General features: G+C 58.3%; 1 protein-coding gene across 1 annotated transcript; it reads right to left on the minus strand.

Moving 5' to 3' along the window:
• Positions 1-299: 299 nt before the first annotated feature.
• On the minus strand, positions 300-26,485 carry Usp32 (Ubiquitin specific protease 32). Its single transcript, XM_037234899.1, has 29 exons — positions 26,226-26,485; positions 24,178-24,305; positions 22,829-22,934; positions 21,794-21,915; positions 19,668-19,827; positions 18,863-19,102; positions 18,445-18,552; positions 17,819-17,946; positions 14,507-14,674; positions 14,124-14,254; positions 13,709-13,886; positions 13,604-13,639; positions 13,109-13,249; positions 12,523-12,667; positions 10,524-10,696; positions 10,007-10,172; positions 9,174-9,312; positions 7,862-7,967; positions 7,214-7,387; positions 6,575-6,749; positions 5,759-5,910; positions 5,131-5,328; positions 4,476-4,801; positions 3,801-4,008; positions 3,185-3,376; positions 2,785-2,907; positions 1,954-2,307; positions 1,607-1,696; positions 300-428 (listed from the first exon to the last, which is right to left on the minus strand). Exons 1-29 carry the CDS (start codon positions 26,281-26,283, stop codon positions 348-350), a joined length of 4,506 nt encoding a protein of 1,501 aa, XP_037090794.1. The 5' UTR covers positions 26,284-26,485; the 3' UTR covers positions 300-347.
• Between the last annotated feature and the right edge of the window lie 254 nt (positions 26,486-26,739).

Consider the following 26,739-nt stretch of genomic DNA (forward strand, 5'->3'; position numbering starts at 1 on the left):
GCGGCAGGCTTGACAATCATTTGTACTAGCACATGAACGCAAAAGAGTGCCGACCTCCGGGTCGCACTAGCTGCTAAATGATATCGATGTGAACGCCGATTCAGCAATTAACGCGTGACACCAACACGACGCAGCCTACACACTCAACTGCACGTGCCTCCCGCGGCGTGGCCCGAACCGCGCCGGCCGCGGTCCGGGCCGTCCCAGACTGAAACAGGCGGCCAGCTGCCGCCAGCGCCCGGCCGCCCGAGCGGGGCGGCGGTGGCCACGGTGCGCGCGCGCGCGCGCGCGGACCGGGTGTCGCGCGCTGGCAGGTGGGCAGCGCGCGATCACCGCGCCGCGCCCGGTCACATGACCGTGCACACCTTCTTGAACTCGGACTCGTACTCCTGCTGCACCTCCTCCTTGTTGACCGGCTTCCCCGTCACCTGGCCGAACACGCGAGGGTGTCACGGCATACCGAAGCCACGACCGCGCCAGTTCGGGTCATGGCGTGCTCGAGCCACGACCACGCAAGCACGGGTCACGGCGTGCTTGAGCCACGACCGCGCCAGTTCGGGTCACGGCATGCTGGAGCCACGACCGCGCCAGTTCGGGCCACGGCGTGCTGGAGCCACGACCGCGCCAGTTCGGGCCACGGCGTGCTGGAGCCACGACCGCGCCAGTTCGGGTCACGGCGTGCTGGAGCCACGACCGCGCCAGCTCGGGTCACGGCATGCTGGAGCCATGACCGCGCCAGGTCGGGCCACGGCGTGCTGGAGCCACGACCGCGCCAGTTCGGGTCACGGCGCGTTCGAGCCACGACCGCGCCAGGTCGGGTGGCGATGCGCTAGAGTCGGCATCTCGTCTGAGCCGCTGACACCGCACGACGGCAGAACGTGAGCCCTTCGTCACATCACGCGGCCACACGGGGAGAGGGAAGACGTGGTGATAGCATATGACATGTGAAGACATGGAAGCTTCGACATGCGAGATTCCTCGAAAACATCCAGAAAATGCTTCCATTAACACATGCGACGATTGCTTACGTATGTTGCGCAACATCCAGACAATGCTTCCATTAACACATGCGACGATTGCTTACGTATGTTGCGCGGGCGGCAGGGCGGGACGCCCTCTCAACTGAAATGTCCCAAATACAGGGTTCCGGCCGAAGACGCTCCAGTTCCTGGGCCTGAATGCACAATCTAAGACCAATGCAATGCAAAATTTTGACGCCAGTTCATGGTCTTGTGTCGAACAGGACCGCTAGGTCAAAACGTGGTCAACGCCGGGTCAATGTGGGCCGGCCACGTTATCGGGTTCAGATTCTCACTGGCAGCTTGCCGACCGCTGCTGCTGGTTAGTGGTTGGCTGTGTGCATTCAATGTGTGGTACAACGCAAGGGGTAGGCCCTTTTCTGCCACAAAGGTGTTAGATTTCCAGCACTTTTGAAAACAAATAGCATGACCACATCCAGGGTGAGCTGCTTAATCGTGCTCCGGCCTTCTCTGACAGGTAGTGGTGAAACATTCTCGTTAGCATGGATCTATCGCACGGACGTGACGCAGACAGCAGTTGCCGACGACCTGGGTGATTGCGGACAGCAGAAGGCCCGCATCCTTACCTTTGGCATGTAGCTGTCATAGTCGATGCCATCCCGTTCGTAGAAGAGGATGTAAGCAGAGTTGGTGTCGATCTGCGACTCTGGCACCTCCTGCAAGCAGAGGAAGTGGTGACAAACAGTGACCACAGCCACCATGCGGGTGGAACGATCAAACGACCAATAAAAAAACTGATTTCCACAACTCATCTTACCACCACAACTCACCCACCAAGTGACATGCTTAGTACCACTCCTCCCCTGCTTAGCAGTACAGCTCCTCTCCCAGCCCACTCGGACCGTCACATTAATCCCCGCCACCGCGCGGTCGAGTCCCGCCCCCTCCCGCTGCGCCCCGGCCGTCCGCTCACCTTGCACGAGCTGTCGTTGTAGAAGAACCACTTGCCGGCGTCGTTCTGGGCGTAGCAGACGTAGTGTCCGCCGCCCATGATGCCCGTGTGGCAGCTGAGCGCGTACAGCCGGTAGCGCAGCAGCAGCGGGTCGCGTCCGGACGCCAGTCGGTGCTGGTGGAAGTCCTGCAGCACGTCGCCGTACATGACGGAGCCGTTGCGGATGCGCCCGCGCGGCCCGGCGGCGGCCGGCAGCGGCAGCAGCGAGCCGCCGCCGCCGCCGCCGCCGGCGTCCTCTGACGACGAGAGCACGTCCCAGTCGAGCTCCGGCGAGTCGGCCGCCAGGTCGCCCAGCTCGGCGCGGTGGTGCAGCACCTGGCGGGGGCACGCGAACGGGTCAGCATCTAATGCGCACGTACGCAGATCTGCGACGGTTCGGCACCCTGGGCGTGCGCCAGATACACGCGCACCACGCTCAGCCCTGCAAGACGGTACAGTACCTGATGGGAAGGGGGGGGGGGAGATGTACGAGACGGATCGAACCAGGTCGGCATCTAGTCAACAAATATACCGATCAGTCTTGGAATATGCATACATCGGCCACCATGTGCCACAGACACTTTGGTGAGACGTGTATCTGAGGCGGCACCAAAGTTCAGAAAGCCATGTGCAGCGCCATTCGGCGTCATAACTGTTAGTGATGACGTACCCGGAAAAGGGCAAACGGGAAGGAATGGCGATATAGAGACGACATACTCAGCCCCCACACATGCGGACAATGGGGGTGAAATGTGACACCGCACACAACATCTGACCACGAGACAGCACCGAGACTGAAGCGCCGCCACTGACCGTCTGTCGCGGCACGGACGCCAAGTAGTCCGTCGGGTCGAAGTTGTTGAACGGGAAGTTGACCACCTTCTGCGACTTCACCCACCGGCCGCCCACCGACTGGAACCGCTTCAGGTGCACGATCTGAGAGAACACCGACCGGGTCCGTCACGGCAAAGCAGGACCGAACAGGCCGTGCGGTTGTCCTTCAGAGAGTGGTCAGCAGGCTGCGACACTAGTCACGAGGGCAAACCGCAAAAGGACGCTGCCATTCTCCCATTCGACGTCAGCAGCACACCGATCGCCACGACACATTACTGGCTGCAGTGGAACACGGAGCGACTCGCGGCAGATTCCACGTCGGTGGCGGGCGAGCCAGACGCACACGTCACCGCGCGGCGAGCGGCGTCGGCGGACGCACCAGGATGGGCGGCAGCCGCCAGATCTGTAGCTTCTTCAGCGCCGGCTGGTGGGTGCGGCACTTGGAGCAGTAGTACTTCTCCTGCTCGCCGAGCGTCTCCTCGCGGGTGAAGGCCTGCAGGCAGCTGTTGAGGTCGATGGGCTCCGTCTGTCGCTGCCGGGTCAGCGGCACGGACGGGTCCTCCAGGCACACCTGACGGCGGCCGACGGCGTCAGGGTCTCCACAAACTCCCGCTGATCCGACGCTGAACGGCGCTGGGCCGCACAGACACGCTGGCTGCTGACGCCAGACGGAGGGGCGACAGGTACTCCAGAACACGCTGCTGACGAGGGACAGGATGCATCCCGCCCAGACATGCGGACGGCGGGAGCGAGACGATCCCACTCGTCGGCGAACTGCAAATTTCAATCGTCGCTACCTCATCGCATCCCACAGACAACAACACGAGCACGGATCGAAAGGCCCTCAAGATGTCTCTGCGGGCGGACAAGGTCCAACACGGATCTCCCAGCCGTCCGTACATCCCTGCGACCCTCAGCATGACACGGCGGCGTCACCAGCACGAACCGGCGCCGGCGAGCTTCCAGCGCGCCGGTCGGGCGGCCGGACCACCGACCTTCTCCTGTCCGCCCAGGTAGCGGAGGTGGAGCGCCGTCGGGTCCCAGTCGATGGCCAGGTAGGCAGGCGCCGCCGACAGCACCGTGTCCGTGCACGGGATGGAGCAGCCGCGGCAGAACCGGTACCACGGGCACGACCAGCACGCCGTGCCTGTCTTGTTGACGCACTTGAGCACGAACGGGTACTTGTAGCCCAGGCTGTCGTCACTGCGGGGGCGGCGCGAGACGCCGGTGAGACGGGCGTAGGGCCGAGGGTTGACTTTCACACGCCTGGGCAACGTGCAGCGACACACGAGCCGGGCCGGTCTGACCGGCCACCAACGCACGTACTATGCATCACTTCAGACACAGCGCCGTTTCAGAGCCGAGGCATGCCAATGTTGCAGAGTTTACTACCAAGTCATGAACCCAATACAAAATAATGTCGTGAGGCTGATATAGCATGCAGTCGTGCACAATCAAGCACATTTGCCCTTGAGTTCTAATGGTCACAAAGTGACCATAGCTTTGTCCCAGCCTTACACAGAGTCCGTGGCAGAACCAGCCTACACATCTACGGATGTCATTGTACATCTTCCGAGACACGCACGGACCGGCTTGACCGGAATCCCCGGGCACTGTGAGCGAAACCATGGCCACGATCCAGACCCTACCCCGTGCGCGCGGCCTCTCACCAGTCCTGCGCGTGGTTGGCCAGCGCCACCTCGGAGGCGGGCGGCAGCGGCGAGACGAGGCGCGCCACCTGGGTCCAGACGGCGCGGTACAGCTCCGTGCCGCACACCACCAGGCCGCACGCCACCATGACCGGCAGGCCGAACAGCAGCGGCCGCGTCTTCTGCGCCGACAGCAGGTAGCTCTCCTGGCGCTCCATCTTGCGGTGGTAGGCCACCACGAAGCCCTTGGCCAGGTCGTCCAGGTCCAGCTGGCAGCTGATGCCCGAGGAGGCCGTGCTAGCTGCGTCCGAGTCCGAGTAGCGACCCGGCGCCGGCACCTCCTCCTCCTGCCACGACACGAACACAACCGACTTATGGGGGCCGATAAGCCGGACACTTCGGGAAACAAATACAACGATTGAAAAGAAGCTACTGATTTAAAACATTATATTTCCTTTCCCAGATTTGGTCTTGCACACCGCCACATCATGATATGCGTATTGGTCTCGCTACGATCCTTCAGAGCCGGAAAGTCACGAAGGTTCGTTTTGATATAGTTGAAAGTAGCCGCTGACAGTCCACCAATTAACTCCGTATCCGTTATTCCCGTGCTGCCGAGCGCCGGCTCGCGCCCCTGCCGTGAGCAGCGCGGCCTCCGCGCCGGGCCCGGACTCACATGCGGCACCTCGCCGTTCGGCAGGTGCGCGGCGCCGTTGGGCAGCGAGCGCTGGATGTGCGAGAAGCCGTGCTCGCTCGACTCGCTGGCGCCCGAGCCGGTGCGCGCCGACGCCGGCCGCTGCCACGCCAGCGGTACCTCGAACGCGTACAGGCCGACCGTCGAGCCGCGCACGCGCTGGTCGTCCGGGAGCACGCACTGCGGCAGGGTGGGGACACGGCGTCGAGACGGCGACAGGCACAGGCCGACGGCCGCGACACGGCGCACATGGGGGAGGTGAGCCGACTGTCAGGAGGCGGTCACACCACAGCTGCAGGTGAGCGCGACGCAACCGGGCACCCATCTGTGCGAAAAGGACATCGGGTGATTGGGTGCCACCTACATAAGCGATCTCCATAATGGGATGATGTTGGGCGCTTCAATGCGCCGACTTAAGCAAAGGACGCGCCCGGCCTACGTACGGTCCGACGGGTTCATCCGACCAGACAAAGCCCCGTCTCGTTGACTGCCAGCGGCGTCAGCAACGAAATAAAACAACCAAACCCCAATAGCGGATGGGGAGGGGGAGGGGCACCCAACCCGGCAGCTCCACCTGCAGATCGAACCGGCACGTCACCAGCCGTCCCACCTTGACGAGCGGGTCGGCCAGCTCGCAGACGAGCAGGCTGGCCTCGTTGACGCCCGACATCTGCTGCAGCTGCTGCTTGACGGCCGAGTAGCGGGCGTCCATGTTGAGCCTCAGCCCGTACCGCACCGGCACCGAACCGTCCAGCCGCACCACTGGCAGGGCACACAGAGACAGGCGTGGACACGTGTCGCAGGGACGCCGACGGACATACCGCCGCCGCTGCTCGGCGACGAGCCAGCAGTGGTCGGCTGCGCCACCTCGCCCGCGTTCGCCGCTCCATACCCCGGCGTGCCTCAGACAGCGACGGAAATACAGCAGTCGCCGACGCCTGTCGGTACACTGTACACCTGCCACAGCGCCACGGCGGAACGACGCCGTCACCCAGCCGCAAGGCTGCAGACCAGGCACGTGCGGAGCAGCGCCAGCCGTTTCCGTCGCCATCGTTTGCGACACCACACGCAGCTGCAGACCACGCGGACAAACAAACGCCTGGCGTCCCGGCTCTGCGAGGCCCGCACCACCCCCGAGCCCCACCCCGCGGCGCTCGGCTCGGCGGAGCCCCGCACCACCCCCGAGCCCCACCCCGGGGCGCTCGGCTCCGCGAAGCCCCGCACCACCGCCGAGCCCCACCCCACGGCGCTCGGCTCCGCGGAGCCCCACACCACCGCACGGCGCTCGGCTCGGCGGAGCCCCGCACCATCGCCGAGCCCCACCCCACGGCGCTCGGCTCCATGGAGCCCGGCGCCACCTCCGAACCCCGACCCATGGCGAGACCCATCTCCGTCGGCCGGCCGGCGCGGCTCGGCGCCCACTCACGGGTGATCTTGACGTGCGTGAAGTTCTCCATGGGCAGCGGCAGCGAGAGCACGTTGAACGGGTCGAACCGGACGCTCTCGTGGCCGCACTGGCGGCACGTCACCTTCGACTTGAGCTGGCCGTGGAACAGGTCCACCACGATCGACTTGTTGCGCAGGATGTGGTTCTCCCAGGCCTGAGCGGGCGGCGGAGCACGCGGTCAGCGGCGGCCGGGCCGGACGGCGCACCCACGGGTCACGCACGCGGTGTGTCGGGGTCAGGAGAGCCAGCGCGCTCCCCACACAGGGCCGGACGGCGCACCCACGGGTGACGCACGCGGTGTGTCGGGGTCAGGAGACCCAGCGCGCTCCCCGCACACAAATAGCAATGTGGACGTGCGACGCGAATTTGACGGATGAGCTAGTTGACTGATTTAACTAATCGACTATTTGATTGATTTATGTGATGAAGCAATTGCTCGGACGATGGTCCTCGATAATCGGTCAGACATGCTGACACACATACCAAAACACGCGAGACGAGGACCGTGGTCCTCAACAACAATTACAACAAACGCGATTACCAATAATGCCATTCGCCGGCCGGCCCCGGTGCTGAACACAGACCGAGTCAGCACACCGACAGCACCGGTTCGCCCACCTCCTGGGCGACGACGACGTCGGGCCGGCCCTCGCTGTCGCGCAGCTCGACGTACGGCTTGTCGTGCACCCGGTTCAGGTCCTCGTGCAGGCCGTCCAGCAGGAAAGCCAGCAGCTCCTGAGCGTCGTGCTGCTGCACGCCGCTGAAGCGCGGCGCGTACTTGCCGATCGTGAACTGGTGCGCGACGGAAAACACGGCCCGTCACGGCGCCAGGCCATGGAAGACGCGAGTGCGAAAGCCAGAGGGTGCGCGCAGTGCCAGATTGTCGCCCCGAACAGGCTTCCAACAGTGTGAGGCACAGAGCGGTCGGCAAAGACAGGATGCTGCCAATATCATCAAAACGTGCCGGCGTCGGTATAATTTAATTCACATATCAAGGCTTTAACTCGTATATGTGTGCTCTGCTCACGCGCCACACCTTCCGGAGACATACGCCGTGGCCGAAACGCGGTTGCGCCAGTTCCGACCACTCCATGCTTAATGTCAGGCTAGGGCTGATTAAAACCGGTACCCAGAACTCTCCTGAACGGGACCTGATGCACCATACCTGTTTACCGTTTTTCACACGCGGTGTATTGCAGAACACGAGAGACAAGACTTCGTGGCGCGTCCCGGTGGGGAGGGGAGTCCCCGCACCGGCGTCCTTACCCGCAGCTTGAGCGGCGCGATCGTCTTGGTCGTGCCGCGCCATATTTCCTGGATGAGATCGGCGTAGCAGAGCGCGATGTGGCCTTTCATGCCCAGCGGGTTTTTCCTGCAGGGAGAGGGCCGGCCGAGCGTAAAACAGCAGCTCCCGCCGACACACGCGCGGGGAGCGTGACATTCCACCAACATACAAACACACATGGCAGGAGCCGGCCCCGCCGCCAGTGGCGGGGCCGGCGGTCCGGTCCCGTGGTCGCGCGCGGCGTCAGACGCCGCAGATCAGGACGCGCGGCGGCGGCAGCAGGACGCGGTGCTGGGGACTGGTGCTGGCGCTGGCGCGGGCCATCGTGCTCGGCGGGACGCGCGGCTGCTCGGACGACCGGTGGGCGCAGAGCGGCAGCTACTACTACCCCATCTCCAAGGAGCTCGTAACTGCAGGCTCGATTGCGGGCTCCGAGAGGCTGTGTAAAGTGCTTGCGACAGGCAACACGCCGGCTCGCCAGCTGGAACTTATTAGCTGATTGTGGCGTTCAATTCAGACATTGCCCTTTCGCTGTGTCCCATGCCGGAACCGTCAAAAGTTTCCCGGGAATGTTTCATCGGCATGGCACCATTAGGCGGTCGAAAGCTGGCAGAAACACGTCAAAGCTTCACCATGCACACTGCCATATATACCAGTGCCCAGGCGCCCAATGTCGACGGCCGGGCCATCAGGCCGACTCTTCCGCTCGCGCGCGGCCACCCTGCGCCGCTGGCTGCTCTACTGGTCACGGCTGATGGCGGCGCGGCGGCGCAGACTGCCGCGGCCCGGCACGGCCAGCGGGGCTGTCGTAACGACCCGGCGGGCCGAGCTTTCCGACAAGCGCGCGAGAACGGGGACCTGACCGCGGCCACCGCTGGCTCTGTCTGTCCCGCGCGCCGAGCATCCCGCTGAGTCGATGGCTCGTGTGTACCTTATGCATACCACGAAATCGGAAATAAACCGCGGAGAACAGCCGTGGAGCATCCTGCATTAATTAACAGCCCGTAGCTGCTCACAGACAACGCGGCTGGTTAACAGACTGTTGGCCCTGATGCGGCCGACCTCGCTTCCGGCCAGTCTCCTGTCGACCAACGGCATCCGAAACATGGCTGCTCTCACGACAGTTAACGCACGTTTTTGACACGTCCCAGGGTGATGAAATATCGTTCGATTTTGCACTAAGATACGCCTGATCCACTGATGACAATAGCCTTCCAACTCTAACAATGCCCTCCTCCAAACTGAATGGGCAGTCTCCCTGCTGGCCAGCGAAACTTCTCGAAAAAAACCCACCTGTTAACCTCGTACAGGTGCATGTTCTCTACGAAGTACTTGGTGAGGGCGGTCGTGTTGCTACAGCACTGGAGCGCGGTGTTCATGAAGCACGTATTGCCCACGTTGTTCAAACCCGTCACACCCTTTTCGATCGGCGCTGAAAAGGGAACGCTATCATGAAGCATGGCACAAAATGAGCAGCGGCCACGCGCGAAAAATGAACACAGGACCATCGCAAGGAAATCCTTAACGGGCTTAAAGAAAACTTAATTACGGGCTCGAAAGATGCATATTTACAAACTTGGCCACGATTCTTTCATAGGTCTAAAAATACTTACAGATCGACACGCAGTACGCACGAGAATCCACCAAAAATCGGGCTAATGCCATCCACTGGCTGCCGCGAGTGGAGGGAGGCACCAGACGCAAAAAGAGGTCAGCAGTGACATGAGCGACCCGCTACTCGTCCAGCCTCGTCCGTCGCCTGAGTCCTTCCCAGCCGGTGTCTGGCGACCTGGACTCGCGCCTAGCCAGTGTCCAGCAATACTTGACGCCCTAGACTCGTACCTGGGCGGTGTCTGGCGGTCACACTCACGCCCAGCCCGTGTCTGGAGGCCTGGACTCGTGCCTAGCCGGTGTCCAGTAATATTTGACGCCCTAGGCTCGTACCTGGGCGGTGTCTGGCGGTCCCACTCACGCCCAGCCCGTGCCTGAAGGCCTCGCCTCTCACCGGGCCTGTCGGCACGACTCCCACCTAGCCGGTGTCTGGCGGACACACTCACGCCCAGCCCGTGTCTGGAGGCGTGTCTGGAGGTCTCGCCTCTCACCGGACCTGTCGGCACGACTCTCACCTAGCCGGTGTCTGGCGGCCTGCGCCCGGCTGAGGTTGGCGATGGTCGACATCTCCTCGGGCCATGTCTGGTCCTTGTTGCGGACCTCAATCAGCACCTGGTCGTTGTCGGCTACCTTGAGCTGCTCCAGCGAAGGCGACTCGTCCTCCCAAAGCACCATGTTGTTCTGGCGGACCACACGCACGCGGGAGTAAGCACGGCGCTCCAGGCTTGCTGCACACGTAGGTCGCACAGCCCTACACCCCGTACCCACACCAGCCCCCACGCCGAGCGAGGGCCGCGATCACCCTTGGGGAAGTCCACCATCATAAATACATAAATACAGATCACGTTCCTTTCGTTCAACCACTGTAACGAACGACCGACCGCGCATCACCAGCACCAGGACGCAACATAAATCCTCGTAAGAAGAGTAGCACGTGAGCCAAGACCGCACACCGCACCCAGTCACCCGCCGGCGGAGGCGCGCGCAGCAGCCGGTCCGGCGCGGCGGCGCGGCCGCCTGCGCTGTGCGCACCTCGTCGCGGATGTGCCAGAGCCGCGTGTCCTCGGGCCGCAGCCGGAGCCGCGAGCTGAGGAACTCGTACAGCTGACGCACGCTCGCCTGCCGGCTAAACGCCGCCGTGTACGCCACGTAGCGCTTGGGCGCCGCGCTGTTGCCCAGCATCGTCGAGTACGAGGAGACGTCGACTGCCGGACGGCGGGGCGTCAGAGACGGGACGGCGGGGTGTCAGAGACGGGGCGTCAGATACGGCGCGCAGGGCGCCAGAGCCATAGCGGCGGGGCGTCAGAGACGGGGCGGCGGGGCATCAGAGACAGAGCGGCCGGGCGTCAGAGACGGGGCGGCCGGGAGTCAGAACCGGGGCGGCCGGGAGTTAGAGACGGCGCGCGGGGGCGGCGGGGGCGGCGGCATATGTCAGTCATATCACACACGGGCCGTACTGGGGACTGGGGACAGGTCGGACTGCCGGAACGCAACAGCTCAAAGCCACAAACAGGTGCGAAGCAGGACACGGGACCGAACCTGGTACGTCACATGACTTCGGGTATGGCCGCGTTGTCACACATATTCTGAGGCTTAGTGCCAGGTTCTGCGCCACAGATGGAGCTAAAGCACAGCTGACGTGGTCCCGGTAAACAGGCGTTGGTCATACAACAATGCGTGTTTTTTCCAGGATCGATAGGCCTTGATGATGGGAGGACTGATGATACAGGTCGAACCGAAAGAAGCCGCCGGACACATGTTCAGCAGGAGGGCGGTTCGCGGGGGATGGCTGGGGCAGGCAGGGCGTGACGCCGTTTACGGTCAGGTCTTTTGCTTCTCTAAGATAAATATAAAACATATCGTCAACATAAGTCTACGATAACGTTCATCCGAGCACACATGTTGAGGCACAGTTACATTGTCCAAACGTCTCCCCTACAGTCAAATGACTTCAAATCATTAAACAGCTATATGTGGATCGTTCACGCCAAAACAAAGCGATGACTTCAATGTGCAGCAGCAATTCATAGCACCAGCAGCACGACGTCATTTCAAAATGCCTCTTCTTTGCACAATATCATAACGTGACAGCAGGTCAACAGGTGATGCCTAATGCCAAATGCCTAATGTGTGGCAAATATAAGGATACCACACCACGGCCGTAAGTCATGATCCTCAACAAACAAGTCCATTACAAATCGGTGCGTCCACCTGGCGGGGACGGGACATGCACAACTACCACATTATGTTCGAAACATGGCTGACTACGAGCAAATCAAACTATGAATTAGAAATGCTTTGTGCTGGGGCTTGGCTTTGACACCGGGTCCCTCCAGGGCTATTTAACACACCAATGCTTTTAAAAACAACACCAACAGGCTTGCTCAGCTGGTTCAGATCTCACAGTGCATGCTCGCCAGAGCTTGATGCTGACCGTTCAAGTGGCGTGTCATGACCACTTCAGCGGTGCCAAAAACAGCAATGCAGGTGTACACCTACTCGACCCTTACACCGTAACATTACTACGCTGTGTAAGGTGAACAACCATAACACCTATAAGCATGCCTATTTACATACACAATGGTCCAGGCGTTTAAAACGGAGATGACATGCTTAACGTGTCCTTCAAATCATGTACCGACTATATATTTAAAAACAGGGACACGACAGGAGACGAAAACGGCTACCAAGCGCAGAGGAAGCGCCAAGAAGACACCAACAACGCCTGCAAACAATACTCCACGCGCAGTAACAGCTACGAGAACGAGCTCCAACCCTCCCAGAGACCAGCCGAACCAGTGCCGGACTTCCAACACACCGAGCGGCCGTTCGCACGTCCCCACACCACATGCCGCCCGCCCGCCGGCGCCACATGCGTGGCAGCCACCGGCACCGCGTGCGTGGCAGCCACCGGCGCGTGCTGGCCCTCCCCGCCGCATGCGTGGCCGCGGCGGCCGCCGGACGGCCGGTCCGCACACCGCACACACACACATCTCAGGGAGGAGGCGTGCTGAGACTGGGTCCACCTCACCTAGCGGCACGCCCGAGTACCCACCAACGGAGCCGGACCAGGCGGTCTGGCCGCTGCGCGTTGCCGCCGCCTGGTGGCGCAGCAGGCGCAGGTTGATAGGGTACAGCTCGAGCTCCACCGACACGCCGGCCGCCGGCTGGATCACCTGGCGGCGCGAGGGCGGCGGTCACGCGCGCCCCGCTGGGGACGCATGCGAGGCGACAGCGAGGACAGGCACTGGGTCACCATCAGCTCAGCACGCTGCTGAAGGGTCACACCCTCGACGCACGCACGCATCGAAGAGCCAGGCACCACTCAGGACCTCGAACGTGGCGGGAGGTAGTAAAACCAGGGTCTGATCGTAAAAATGAAGACGAAATGACACTTGCTGGTGCGGTAGTGGTAGCCACTCCGCAATCACACCCAAGCCGCCGTGCCACTGTACCACCGCCAGAGCCAGCCCGGCCTCTCACCTGACACGGCAGACTCGGCGAGCCGCCGTACTACTGCACAGCCGCCAGAGCCAGCCCGGCCTCTCACCTGACACGGCAGACCCGGCGAGCCACCGTACCACTGCACCAGCGCCAGAGCCAGCCCGGCCTCTCACCTGACGTGGCAGGCCCGGCGAGCCGCCGTACCACTGCACCAGCGCCTTCCACAGGCTCTCCGGCACCAGCTCGAAGTCGCGGCCGCGCACCAGCGTCACGTCCGTCCGCAGCCGACCGCCCTCGCCCGTCAGGTTCGTCACCTGTCCGACGCGACCGTCGAGTCAGGGTCACCGCTCGTCAGACATTCGTCCCTCACCACCGACGCGCCGGACGTGCGGTCCGCATGACCGAGGAGCGTCGGCTTCGCGACCCCACGGGTTCGTGGCCAGTGCAATGTGAAGGACTGAACAGAATCGCGAAAGTCAGCGACGACTCGTCAAACACCACGCCCAGGGCGTGCAGCGACCAATGTGTACCATAATCGCCCTAGCAGATAACGATTCAAAGGCCACACTCTAGGACCAGGCCCGAGCCCAGTCTTCACAGCTGCACGTGTCCTCTGACGACCCTCTTCCGCGCTCAGCACCCGACCAGCCGGCGGCGCGCGCAGTGACCTTGTTGAGCGGCGGCTGCGTCAGCGGCGCGTTGTCGACGGCGCCGGGCCGAGGTGGCGCGGCGGCGGCGGAGGAGGCGGCGGCGGCGGTGCGGCTGGCACCCGCCGCCAGCTTGCGGCTGGGGTTGGGCGACGGCGACGGCGACGGCGAGGGCGTGGCGGCGCGCTCGAGCGTTGCTAGCGAGGCGGCCGAGCCGGCCGGCCGCGGGCCGCCGGAGCGCGGCCGCAGGCAGTCGGCGTTCGGGTTCTCCGAGAGCGTCTTCACGCTGGTCACCACCACGGGACTGTCGAGATGCGGGGAAGGCCGCCCGGTCAGCCGGGCGCGGCGGGCGGGCGGGAGCACGCCGCGGCAGGCGCAAGCTCAGGCACACTCGCTAGTCACAGGGAAAAACACTCCAACCGGGGACGCCAGCAAACCGGGGGCCAACGTGTCGTGCCAGCTTTAGGCCGGGTGCCTGGTGTAATCTAGAGGGTTGGATGACCGGGAGCGACGGTTCGCCGGGCCTCGAGCGGCGGCTCACCTGACGTCGTTGGCCACCACGGCGTCGGCCTTGCACTTCTTATCGCGGCTGGTGGAGCGGCTGAGCGTGGCGTGGCCCGAAGCGGTGGAGGCGGCGCTCGAAGCCGTCGCCCCGCCGCTCGACGTCTCGGCCTGGAACGGCGCCGCCATCAGCACCGGCGGACACACACACGTGCCGCGGCCCCGAGGAGTCGGCAGCGGCAGCCCCGTACCGGGCCGGCGCCGGTAACAACCACCGCAGGACTGAACATCGGTGGTACAAAACCGCACACACTGTGTCAGAGAGACATCTATTCCTGCCCAGCTTACAAGGTTTAATGTCCAACTCGCACGGCCGTCATGCCGGTACGAGGGCACTCACTGACCGGCGGGCGTCCCCCTCACCTGGTAGTTGACGTAGTCGGTCCATGCGTTCCACCAGGCCATGTTGACCAGGTACCAGAGCGCGCCGACCCGGTAGCCGAGCGCCTCCTGGCGGCAAAGCCAGCCCAGCACGATGTCCGCCTCCTCCTGTCGACTGCGCGGCCGCAGGCCCAGCACCACGTGACACATCTGCAACACGCGCGCAGGGTCACGTGCCACTCCCTGTTGTGTCCAGGGTGTCACCGTGTGACCTGTCTGCACACTACGGACCGGCACGGCGAAACACGCACGCAAAATCACGTGCCACTCCTGTTGTGCCCAGAGTGTCACCGTGTGACCCGTCTGCACACTACGGACCGGCATGGCGAAACGTGCACGTAAAGCGCGGACCAATATTATGAGGCACATCTACAACGTAAAGATAGGTACCACGTGACAAATTTGGTATCAGGTCATCATCTCATGAGAAGCCAACGATTTAGGTACACACGCCACGTAGCGCAGACGTAGTTTGAAAAGGGAAATCTCGTGTGGCATGGGCAAGACCAACATTGCCGTCAAGTGTCACATCTAAGAACGCAAACCGGAGCTGCGCGTCACTGCAAGAACTACTTCGCTTTGACACACTCAAGATCGTCTGCACATCAAATAAGATGTAAACGACTGGTGATAACGCAATCGACAACCCACATTCCCGTTCGTCAAATCCTTATCCTGCAAACATAATAAGCCACGACATGAACCAACATATAGCTTTTCTCAGCAGCTGTGGCAGATACAACAAACCGTAGGCCGTCTCCTCTTTAAATGCCACTTCTCCTGTTCTCGGCTGGAACATCGGTCGCACCTTATCTGGCGCTGCTCGAACCCCGCTCAACTCCGGTCCTTTCACTGCTCCGTCACCCCGGAGGCAACATCAGCCAGCCCCCTCCCCCTAATGCACGGCACTGGGGGCTGCAGGAGCGTGCCAAGCCGTCCAGCGCCGCAACGGCTGACCTAACGGTGCCACCACCGAAGAATGCTATTATGCCGCTACACAAAGTCAGCCACTCTTGCAAGGCTGAAGGCGACCGGAACGAAGCATACCAAAACGAAAGGATGAATCGCATCGATATCGCGTACTATCAACAGTGCATTTGCTAACGGAAAACTCTCTCTAGATGCCATCAAATCCGAAAGAAATGTGATGGCAGCAGCATGATAGTGATGCAAGCAACAAGCTTCAAATCCTAAAGGGAAAACTAACAAAAAATATGTTTAACGGTACTGGGTAATGTCGCACAAGACTATCATGAGCGATCGTTGTTCGAGCGATCAAGGGTAGGAGCGCAGCCAGTATTTGCGACGGGAGACTAGGATTTTGTTAGGATCTAGATCCAGCGCCACTCACAGTACCTGCACTGTGCCAACAGATTACAGACGTAACAGATACCGGCAGGTGCAGTGGATGCACCTAACGTGTCAATGGGCCATCAGTTGTTTTGCCGGGCGCTGGAACAATGTCTCTGCCGCGTACATCTCCACTCGGCTGTCCTCTAGCCTTGACATTAACTTGTCGCTGCTGGGTGCATGCCATTGCCTTGGTAGTCATGAGATACAAAGCCATAAAAATTGTCTTGATCTCCAGACAATGCAAGTATATCCAAAAGCGTCGCGCTGAAAAGCTGCGCTCGACGCTGCAAGAGTGAGGGGCTAAGCCCCCACTGCTGACTGCGCATGCGATCAGGGGTCACCTCAACACGGCAGGCCGATATCGCGGAATACCTCGCACGGCAACTAACGACGCAGTGCCCAGCCCGGCCGACAGCTGACTATTTCCTAGAAGATCTGCAAAGAACGAGGACGACAGCAAGCACTTCATTATACGTGCCAGGGCCCACTCCAACGAAGTGTAGCAAACGGCAGCTGACATGATATCGCGCACGTGCAAGGCGTTGCACATTGTGCGAGGCAGGCTTAAAAATACAGCATCAATGCCGCAACGAGCCCGAGGCTTCAACAAACTGAAATATCTGAACAGCATCACCGTCACCGTCAAAGACCAAACGGTGCATACCAAAAGACACCTAGCACTCGACGTAAAACGTTCACGATTACATTACCATGCTTTTAGAGGACGAGACGTCGTAAATCGCCGACATCGATCGGCATACATTATTTGCCAGCCGGCCTAGCAACCGTCGGTAAAAACCGCCGGCCACACCCTCAGGGCGCCGGGAGCGGCTATCTTATCACGAGAGCGCCGCACAGCAGGCGCCCTGGGCCGGCCCGTGAACAGCGCGGCGCGCGCGTCCTCCGCGGCGGCCCACAGTATTCGGGGTCATGCCCGGCGGCCGGTCAATATGGATCAGCGCGCCCGGCCGGCCGCCGCGGGACAAACAGCGGCGGCCCGGGGGCGCGCCCGCTCCCGGGCGCGCGGCACGCGGCGACTTATCAATAGCCGGGCGGCTGGCCGCGGCGAGCAGCCGATTATTCGCCGGCCGCGGCGGCGAACGTGACGCTGTTTACGGCGGGGCAGCGCGGCCGGCGCCGGCGGCCGGCCCGGAGGGTGGATAGCACGGCTCGGCTGGGACGGGAGCGGCCAGGCAGAGTCGCCGGGCGCCCGGGCAGGAGGGCGCTACGTGACGGCTCACCCGACGCCCAAGTCATCACCGCACCCCCCACAACACCTACCGGCGGGGATGCCACTGATAGGTCCCACCGGAGGGGGATGGATGGAAACCAAGTCAAACCAGACGCGCTGAGAACCCTTAGTTACAATAAAATAAGGAAAAAAACTCTACCGCTCCTCAACAACATCGCAAATTCTGATCCAGCGGTCTGTTGCAATTTTGGACATCGGCACGATGGCTCATAATCGACTATAATAATAGATAAATAATCGACCGTGCGGCTTTGGCGGCTTATCTCGTGTTGTGACGAGGGCCAGAACTGGTGGGTTCAAGATACGCCCGCTGATGCGTCCAGTTAATCACCAAAACACCCGTATTCGCCGATACAACGGGGTGAAGTTTAGCACGGCTGGCCATGTGTTGAGCAAACTACTAGGCGCAAGTAACTACCAACTTAGTGAATACTCTACCACAGCCCTGTGAAGCAGTGGCCTCAAAAATGTAAATGAGTGCGCGAGATCCCCGGAATCTTCCAGATCCCCTCCCCTAGCGGTACCTTCCGCCAATATTCAACGGAGCACAACTGATCCGCCGTGCCTGGTTCGCGACCCCGATTCAAGGTCGCTCGTCCGAGGCGCAGTCGGCGTGGCTGCCTCGTCCCACCCTACACAGCAGCCGCTGTCGGGTCCGCTGACGCCTCGCCCGCCGCCGCCGGCCCCACCTGGAACAGGAGGCTGGGGCAGTAGTCGGAGAGCGGGTTGTCCAGCGTCCAGATCAGGTACTCCTCCTGCGTGATGAAGGCGCCGCTGTCCGAGCCGGCCAGGATGCTAGCCACCATGCCGTCCCGCTCTGCCGAAGAGGCCGGAACCAGCTGTCAGTGGCGCGCCGCCGCCCCAGGCCGTTCGGCGCCGGCAGCTCCAGCTACCCAAACACTGCCGCCGGCGGCAGCGCAAGTAGCTGCGCGGCGCTGCGCAGCCGCGAGCTCGGTCCCGCAGCGCGGCAGCCGACGAGGCGGCGGCGCCGGCGGCTCCGGCTACCCAAACACCGCCGCCGGTGGCGGCGCAAGTGGCCGCGCGGCGCTGCGCCGCCGCGAGCTCGGTCCCGCAGCGCGGCAGCCGACGGGACGACGTGACAGGGCAAACCAGACGACATCGAGACACACTTGGAACAACTCAAACCCGTGGCCGTGACGCGGTGGGGGAGCTCGAGCGCAGGGAGAGAACGTCAGCCGCCGCAAAACCGGCCGCACTAAGTCTGCACGCTGTCCTGCCGCCTCCGGAGTGGGCATCTCCCACTGACGCCACGCGCGTACGACACGGACTCGGCGACGGCGCCCTCGTCACTGACCTGCGGCCGAGACCTCGGTCGACATGCAGTGCAGCACGTCCACCATCAGGCGCACCTCGGCCTCGTTCAGCCGGCCGTCGCGGTCGCTGTCGAACACCTTGAAGCAGACTGGGCCGGCACGGGTCGGGCGTCAGCGGCCGGCCGGCGGTGGCAGCCGAGTGGTCATGGCCGCGTCAAGTACAGAAAGGCAGCGGCGCGTCCCACATGACCGGGAAAGCGCTCCGTACCAGCAGCAGGTCACACATGAACTTCCAATGTAAAAGGTTATTTAGCATTATGTTTAATTCACATAATACGTGGCAGAGAATGCACACATTCGGTATATCAGATGTGTTCCACATTGCCATCGGAATCAATGCCCGAAGACCCCAGAGACCGAAGGCATTTGTGTGTACGCCCGGTTGCCGGCTGTACGCACATTTGTGTCGCTCCAGGTGCGGGCCGCGACAGGCGGCCGAGATGCCGCAGGCCATCTCCTTGAAGTCGATGTGGCCGTCGCGGTTCTCGTCGAAGGCGTTGAAGAAGCCGTCCAGCAGCGGCTCGGGCAGCGGCGGCGTCACCAGCGGGCCGAGCAGGTCGCGGTCGAAGCGGCCCGAACGAGACTGACCTTTCAGACTCCAGTACTTCTGCTCCAGCTCCAGAATCTCGCGCTCCTCCACTGTCACGCACGGACGGCGCCACGCCAACAGTTAAACACAATCCAATATAACAATCAAAACTCCTACGGACCCAGACATCACTACCTGACTTACATTAGAAATGACTGACTTAAATCAGCAACTGTTTTAAACAAATTATTACGTCATGGCTGTTCAACTAAATCCTTACAACGAAGCAACACAGCAAAACAACACAGCAGAGAACAATACCTGACTTACATTAGAAAAACGTTTGACTTCCATCAAAACTCATTCTATTAAAAACACAACTACTTCGTGCCTTTGCAAAAATCCTTACCACGAGTCGACAAATCAAAATAAAATGAAGCCGGTTTTACCGAAGCACCCACGTAACTATGCACTACACAATATTCAGTCGTCCACATGGCCTATGTAAAGAACAGTTCAGAGCGTTCAGACACATATTGTGATACAGGACATTCTATAAAGCACTTGTCGGTCCGCCTCCTTCGAGCGGCCTGCCTCCACTGATGCTCCAGCGGGAGCCGGCCGCAAAGGCGAGGAAGCGCGCGACCGGCAGCGGACGGTGGCGGCCACACTTACGGTGCGTGACGCCGGCCAGCGACTGATAGAATGTGGGCGTCTCCAGGTCGTCGGAGAGCTTGAGGCCCGGGTCGCGGGAGAGCAGCCACGTGCTGAGCTCGGTGGAGGCGGCGTACAGCTGCACCCAGTCGCGGTACTCGGGGTACCCCACCCGCTCCTCCTGCCGAGCGTGGGCGCGCGGCCGGCGGCGTCACCACACAGCGCACAACAACTCGCTGGGCTCCAGCGGCGGCAGCGCACGTGCGCCGCAGACAGCTGACACAGTCGCCGTGTACACAACACGCGGCTGGAGCAGCGACGGCCACGGTCGCAACCAAAACACGGCCACACAGGTCCAATCCACGGCCTTGGGAGATATGCGGCTACGCAGCCACAATACGAGATCACGGGGGTTGGCTAGCACGGCCACATAATCCACATACTTGATAATGTGAGCTAGCAGTACCACGGCCACACAGCCGCAACACGAGATCATGGGAGTTGGCCAACACGGCCTCACAGCCGTAACACGAGATCATGGGAGTTGGCTAACACTGTCACATAGCCCAACACCAGATCACGGGAGCTGGCTAGCACGGTCGCACAGCCCCAACATGAGATCACGGGAGCTGGCTAACACGGTCAAACAGCTTAAGACGTGATTATGTGAGCTAGCAGTAACACAAACGCACAGCCCCAATGCACGATAACTGCAGCTGGGCTCTAGCGTCATCAGTAGCCAAAACAGACGGCCGCGAAGAAATCCAAGCATGCAGTCCTGGCGCTGCTGGGCAGGTAGCGTGGCAACCGCAGCCGATCCTAAAGGTCATGGTGGGCACCACAAAAGTCACACCTGTCATAACACACTCGTCAGCCGGGTGAGCCCTCGGACGACAGCTGACGCGACAGTGACAGTGTCAGCACACACTGACAGGGGCAGCCGTGCCATAGGACCGGGCGGGCCGGCGTGTCTCATGGCTTTGTCCAGGCTGTGAAACCGCAACCCATTCAATCTGCCGTCTGACGCCTACGTTCAAATGCATCGGTCATCGCATATCATCTCCGTATAAATTTGTCACTCGCGAGTTTCATCATCACAAACGTTTTGCATAATGCACCGAGTGACTTGGTTTCGATATACATATGGTGACAGAGGTAAGCATATATTTACCTTCCCTCGCACTTCCATCCACGACAAATGCCTCAATGAATTCACCAGAAACTATGATGCACATCTAGATATGCATCCATACCATCACCTCTAGATATGTGATCCCTCGCTAATTAAGACAGCAAGTGCAACTGCACGGTAACAAGGGCGGCATTTAGTTCAACACCCCGAACGTTTGGCATGATTAAAATTTCATAGCGAATCAGACAAAAAGGCAGTGGTGTCAAGAAAGGAGACACAGCATTGAGTCCCCTGGGTTTCATTCATACGTTCATGTTTTTCAGGTATGTTCTACAGTAGCATCAACTGGCACAAGACCTTACTGACCATAGCCAAGTAGCCTGGCCTTCTATATACTATGCAGTATGCCAAAGCATAATCAGAAACCGGGTCATCATACTAGTACGTCTTCCAGTCTTGTCTCTTCACGGAAACACTGCAGTGCCTGTGCCCCGCATGCTACAGCATGCTGAAGCATCGCCCCAAAGTACCTAGCTTATCAGTCAGTGAACCTCAAACTATTACATCAGCAGAATACGACCGAGCTGCCTCACAGGTACAGTCAAGATAACGACCCGTTGTTGTGGCGCTGCTGACAACGCAAGGGATGTCGCACAGGTACCCGGCACTTATCTTCTGAACCCACAATGGGCAGACAATGGGCCTTTTCAAGAACTGCACGGCGCACAGGCCGTCTGGACCTCCGGCAAGGCGGGAGCGAGAGCCGCCTGCAACGACGTAGCTCGGAACTCGCGCGATATCCCACGACTAGCCCCATCAACGATGACCTCAAATGGCACTGACAACGCACTGTTGTTCACAAATTAAGTCCAACACAACACTCACCTCCCACATTATCCTCAACGTCCATCAGAGAGGAGAGATACCATCTGCCACAGCCCTTGTAACTCCAGGCACATTTCGCAGGCACAGACCCGCGACATGCTCGCCGCGGCACGCTACCGCGGTCGCTCACCGTTTTGAAGAGTGCCCTGAAGCCGTCCACGTTGGTCTTGCCCTCGCACTGCTGCACCACCTTCAGCATGGACGTGCGGGTGATGTACTGGCCGCTGTCGCCGGCGTACACGTTGAACAGCACTGCAACGCAGGCCATCCGCCAGTCAGGCGCGCCGAGGGCGGGCCAGGCGACTCCACCACCGGCACGATACCGACTCAAGCTCAGACGCGACAAACCGACACAGGGATCGAACACTTGAGACCGGTGTTCGCCTGTTGTGACGGGCGACAGCACAAGCATCGAATATCGCGTGTTCACCCTCGCCAACTTCAACGTCTCGCCGCCTTCCACAGCGTAGGGTGCTAGTGCCACCCTCCTGCTGATCACAATGATCGCACTTTTGTCGTGTCACAACAAAGGTTCCAAAAAGTGCGGCAGCTCCGTAAGTGATCTGAAGCTTTCACTCAGGCCAGTTTGCAGTATCCCTTACATCTGACCAGCCAGGTTGTGTTAAACAATATCCTACTGCACCCTTGCTCTCTCTACATAGCCCTGCACAGTGACCTCTTGGCTCTACATAGCCTCGCGCGCAATAAAACTGACCAAACGCGAACACCAGCCGTCCATCCGTTCTAAAAATACAACGAGGTCATCCGAAGTCACTGCATGACCCACGTGACCTTGACCATAGACGGGCTTCCACGCATGATGTTCATATATGGGACCACTGGTACAATGTGAAAGGTCTACCAACACCTATTTTCGAGGCTTCGGTTAACTCGTCCTGACACCATCGTGGTCTCAAATGACCAGCTCTTCAATACCCTCGCTATACGCCAGTGATTTTGACTTGAGATACACCTACCGTGTTTGAGCGAGAATTTCAAGCAACATCTTGGATTTGATATGTAGTGGCCTCGACCTCAAATAAGCTAAAGAAATGCCAAGAACAATGACATCATCTATGATCCCCCACATTCCGCACCACGTGAGCAGATCTGGTGCACAGGGGACACAGGACGCGTCCCGCTGAGCGGATCGCCCTCTATTTACGTCTGGTCTTCTCTTCGACGGTGCCCTTGGTGATGACCACCAGACCGCAGAGCAGGTCCTTGAAGCTGATACCCTTCTGAGCGCCGCTGCAGGCCGTGTAGATGATCTGCGGCAGAAGAGGCGCCGCCTCAGTGGCAGCCGCAGCACGCCCGAATAGGCTGGTGACGTGGCTGCCCGAGGCCATGGACGGTCACGCGCCGCGCCGCTCGAGCGACCGACAGCCGGGTCGGCACGCGCCCGTGCCGACAACCGTCACACTCACGCACAGAGACTGGCGGACAGCCGCCACAAGTACACAGCGGCGATCGGACGGGCGTCACACGTACACAGTGACTGGCGGACAGCCGCCACAAGTACACAGTGGCGATCGGACGGGCGTCATACGTACACAGTGACGGGCGGACAGCCGTCTCAAGTGTACAGTGACGGGCGGACAGCCGTCACGCGTACACAGTGACGGGCGGACAGCCGTCACGCGCACACAGTGACGGGCGGACAGCCGTCGGGCGTCCGCAGGCAGACACGCAGCTATCACGTGTTTCCGGATTGGTCACAGCTGTTGCACAGCCCCAGACAGCCACGCAACTATCACATGCCAGCCGGACACGCAGTCACCACGTGCTCGCGGACTGGCACATGGCCCTCGCACGTGTGCTGGTACGCAGCAGCCAAATGCCCAAGCCCAGGGAATGGCACAGCAGGTTGGCCAGTTGCACCGCCACGTCCGTGGGGCGTCTATGGCCACCCATCAAACCTGACATATGAGAGACCACAACAAATAAGTAGGGGCACATGGTTGTGAATGAGGAGGTCACACAAAGCCGACTCTGTGGCATATGAGCATGGGGATAGCACTTTATGACTGCAGGCGTCTTGTCTGACCCTGAGGGAAGCCTTGAGAACAAATTGAAGTGGTAACATTGGCAATTTAATCACAGTGAACCACAAAATGAAAAAAACATCATTGCTAGATGGTACCATGCTTGTGCAGCATAAGGCATAGCATGTAAGTATGAAAGTATGAAAATAAGTAAGGCATGTAAGGCATGTAAGTATGAAAAGGGAATCAAGATGGCCTCCTTACAATAATTATATACATGATATTCATTCAGCAAGCTTGATTTTTACTATTAAAAATGCAACTTACTAAACAAAAAATCTTAATTCCCTTTAACACACCATTATATAATGTAATGTTTCAATGGTTTCAAAACTACATGTCAATAGTTATGCAATACACAAAGGATTACAGTGAGGTAAATGTGTCATATGCCCACTGCAATTTACAAAAGCCATTACAAGAAGCATGGTCAGTCAGCCTGCCACACAATACACTGGTGGTGATGTACCTCAGCTTGGGCAGCAGGAACATTGTCGCCCAGCACATCGTGGAAGAATGTCTGGCGGCTGATGGCCCCGCTGCTGTTGCCCAGACGCTTGGCCGCCTCCCTCAGTCGTTTCAGGTCAGCCTCACTCACTGAAGCAAGCAAAAGGTAGTGAGTCCCATCACAAACATTTACTGTGTAATATATAAAGTTTGTGATCAATGGACAGCCTTCAAAACCATAATGCCAATGAAAGAATGAGACACACATAAACACAAAACCATGATCAGAGCAGTCGTACACAGTCATCATTATCAAGTACAACTCACTTTACATTATGAGTTCGCTACCCCACACACTGGTGAGGGAAGATGGCTAATTTTGTTCCTGTGAAGCATTACTTCATCACTTCTTCATTACATCTTCAAAACCCTGATTTCATAAAGTAAGCATGTGCACAAATTTTCCATATAAGTATGCAAAACAGAGAGTAAATGCAAAATCAGACTGCATGCATTGGCATACAAAGAGGGTTAAATCAAACAATAAATGGCCATGCAAATCTTGAAGCCAAAATATCATATCTCATCCAGATATCTGGTTGCATCTGGTATAATGTTGCATTCAGTTGTATGCCATGCTGCTGTCATATGGCGTATCCATGTACAACTCCCAAAAAGAAAATGTACAGGTTGGACAGGACACAGTGGCAAAAAAATCAGCAAAGTAGTTGGTCAGCCAAAAACCTAATATATAACATAGATGTCATCATGTATTCATGTTGAGGGTCCTGACATGTCATCACCATCAATTACATGTTAACATATCAACTTCATTATCATTTCAATAATTGCTATCCCAGAAAAAAAATAGCAGAGTTTGTAATGGGCTTACAACACAAGATTTATGTGATATTTCTTTTTCTTCTGAAGCAAAATGCAGTTTCTCAGGCAGTTATTTGGGAGCTGTCATTGATCAAACAATGCTCAACATGCAGCAATGCTACACATCTATATGCAGCCAAAAATGCTCCAAAAATAATATATGTAACCAGAAAATAATAATATACACAGGTCATTACACAGACATTCTAAAACAAGACTAAAACTATACTATACTCAAGTATATTTTTGCCTCAGGGTTATGGTTGATGCACAGGTAGTTGATGACAATGTATGCTGGTAGCATGCCATGGAATCCATCCATTATTGAGGATTAAAATGCAACATCTTTAGAAAAATATTGTTGATTAATGAGCATCATAATGTGAGTATTGCAATTAAAACCAGAATTTTCCATGCCAATGTTAAATCATAGGTATAAAATTACATAAGAATGTTCAAGACACAAAATAAAACAACATGAACAATCCACAATATACAACTGTCTCCCATTCTGGTGGCCACCATCAAGATATGTGCTTGACACAGGTTATTTCATGACAGCTAGTCTTGTGGCTTTTTTACAACAAGGGAAATGCTTTAATCAGGGCAGCTTGATACAAATCAGTCTATTTCATCAGATTTAGCCATATTCCTAAAACCCTTTTTAACACCCGTAGATGTCCATATTCAATGTTTATAACTGGTCATTCGCACATCCTAACTCTCAGCTTAATAATACCATTATAGCACATGGGGGTAAGCAAGTTATCTACCACAAACTCAGACAAATGAAGATAATCAAATGTGAGTCTGCTAGTATATGACAGCATCCACTTGGCGGAAAGTCCGCAAAAAATACATCCAATGCACTGGAAACCCACATGACACAGTACACTGAACCTGGACCTGACACTTGCCTGTGCCAAACCCATGCCAAGCAAAATTGTGCCACAAAGTAATGGTTGACTGAGGACCAAACTCTGATTGCTCATATTTGCTGTGCACATGCACTGACATTTTGCTGCGATGTTACTGCTGTACAGACTTGATCAACATAATATTTTTTGCAGTCAGACTTACAGGCTGCAACAAGATATGACCAACACTTTGCCCGATGTGCCTACATAAATGAATTACACACATAAAAATGAATTTTTTCACGCAAAGTTTGACATAGAATTCACCAACCTCTTTTCACGGCGTCTTCGTAGGAGATGCACGTCAGTTTTGATTCTCTGCCCCCCATGGCAGATAAGTGATGTCGTTCTAGCTTCACAATCCGTATCTTCAACAAACCGACTGCATCGCCATCCCGAAAGCATACAAGGTCACATATAAAACAGCCCGAAAACCTTCCACGTGAACATATCAGGCCCTCACACAACCAACCCACACCCCCTTCACCACCACTCAGCTCCCGACTCTCAATTTGCGCCGATGTTGGTGTGGTCGCTCGTCGAGCATTGGCCTACAATTATTTGTTTTGATAAAAGAGAAGAGGGATCAACGCAGCCGAAATCTCCAAGTCTCTTGTTTTCTATACTTGGAAACAAATACAGTGATGAAATCAAAGTATTACGTTCATAATTCTCCAGCATGTTCCTTTAGATCTATTATATTTTCTCGGTTCATATCCAAAAGCTATAACAACTATTTTGCACGGAAGAATTTGATAAACTACTAAACAAGTACCGACTTATAC

The sequence above is a fragment of the Pollicipes pollicipes genome, unplaced genomic scaffold (assembly GCF_011947565.3).
Source record: "Pollicipes pollicipes isolate AB1234 unplaced genomic scaffold, Ppol_2.1 Scaffold_7261;HRSCAF=8764_pilon_pilon_pilon, whole genome shotgun sequence".
Classification (NCBI taxonomy): domain Eukaryota; kingdom Metazoa; phylum Arthropoda; class Thecostraca; order Pollicipedomorpha; family Pollicipedidae; genus Pollicipes; species Pollicipes pollicipes.

Coding starts and splice junctions, on each gene's coding strand:
- Usp32 (XM_037234899.1), bottom strand. CDS start 26,283: ATGGGGGGCAGAGAATCAAAACTGACGTGCATCTCCTACGAAGACGCC. Junction 19,103..19,667: donor GCTGGCCGGCGTCACGCACC/GTAAGTGTGGCC, acceptor CGTGCGTGACAG/TGGAGGAGCGCGAGATTCTG. Junction 429..1,606: donor ATGACAGCTACATGCCAAAG/GTAAGGATGCGG, acceptor GTGTTCGGCCAG/GTGACGGGGAAGCCGGTCAA.